Source organism: Trypanosoma theileri (assembly GCF_002087225.1).
Source record: "Trypanosoma theileri isolate Edinburgh chromosome Unknown TM35_Tth_53_V1, whole genome shotgun sequence".
NCBI classification, from domain to species: Eukaryota; Euglenozoa; class Kinetoplastea; order Trypanosomatida; family Trypanosomatidae; genus Trypanosoma; species Trypanosoma theileri.
Window position 1 is genome coordinate 6,003 of NW_021639895.1, and position 307 is coordinate 6,309.

At 44.3% G+C, this 307-nt stretch overlaps 1 protein-coding gene across 1 annotated transcript; it reads left to right on the forward strand.

The window, feature by feature from the left end:
- Positions 1–306, forward strand: TM35_000531010 (uncharacterized protein; the record flags this gene model as incomplete). The annotated part of the gene is made up of 1 exon (XM_029030686.1): positions 1–306. A coding segment is annotated over one exon (306 nt), but the record flags the coding sequence as incomplete, so codon positions are not given.
- Between the last annotated feature and the right edge of the window lies 1 nt (position 307).

Here is a 307-nt window from a genome sequence, read left to right on the forward strand (position 1 = left end):
TCAATAAAGGAGTTTTACGAGCGCATAAGAGATGAGTCCAATGGGGAATCCTTTCATCAAGCCTGGGAAGTTGCCTCTAAAGCGCTGGATAAGTGGGAAGAAGAAGAAGACAATCGCACAGGTTGGGATGAAGCCAAAGTAAGTTACGATGCTGAATTAACGAAGTGGAAGGAGTTGCAACCTGAGTGTGATAAGTATGTGCAATGGTTTGATGCCGAAATATGTAGACACATTGCATATGTGGGTATTAGGGCTTTTGCAGTAGGGTATCTACTCCCCGACTGGACACAAATTTTGATTCGGGAGC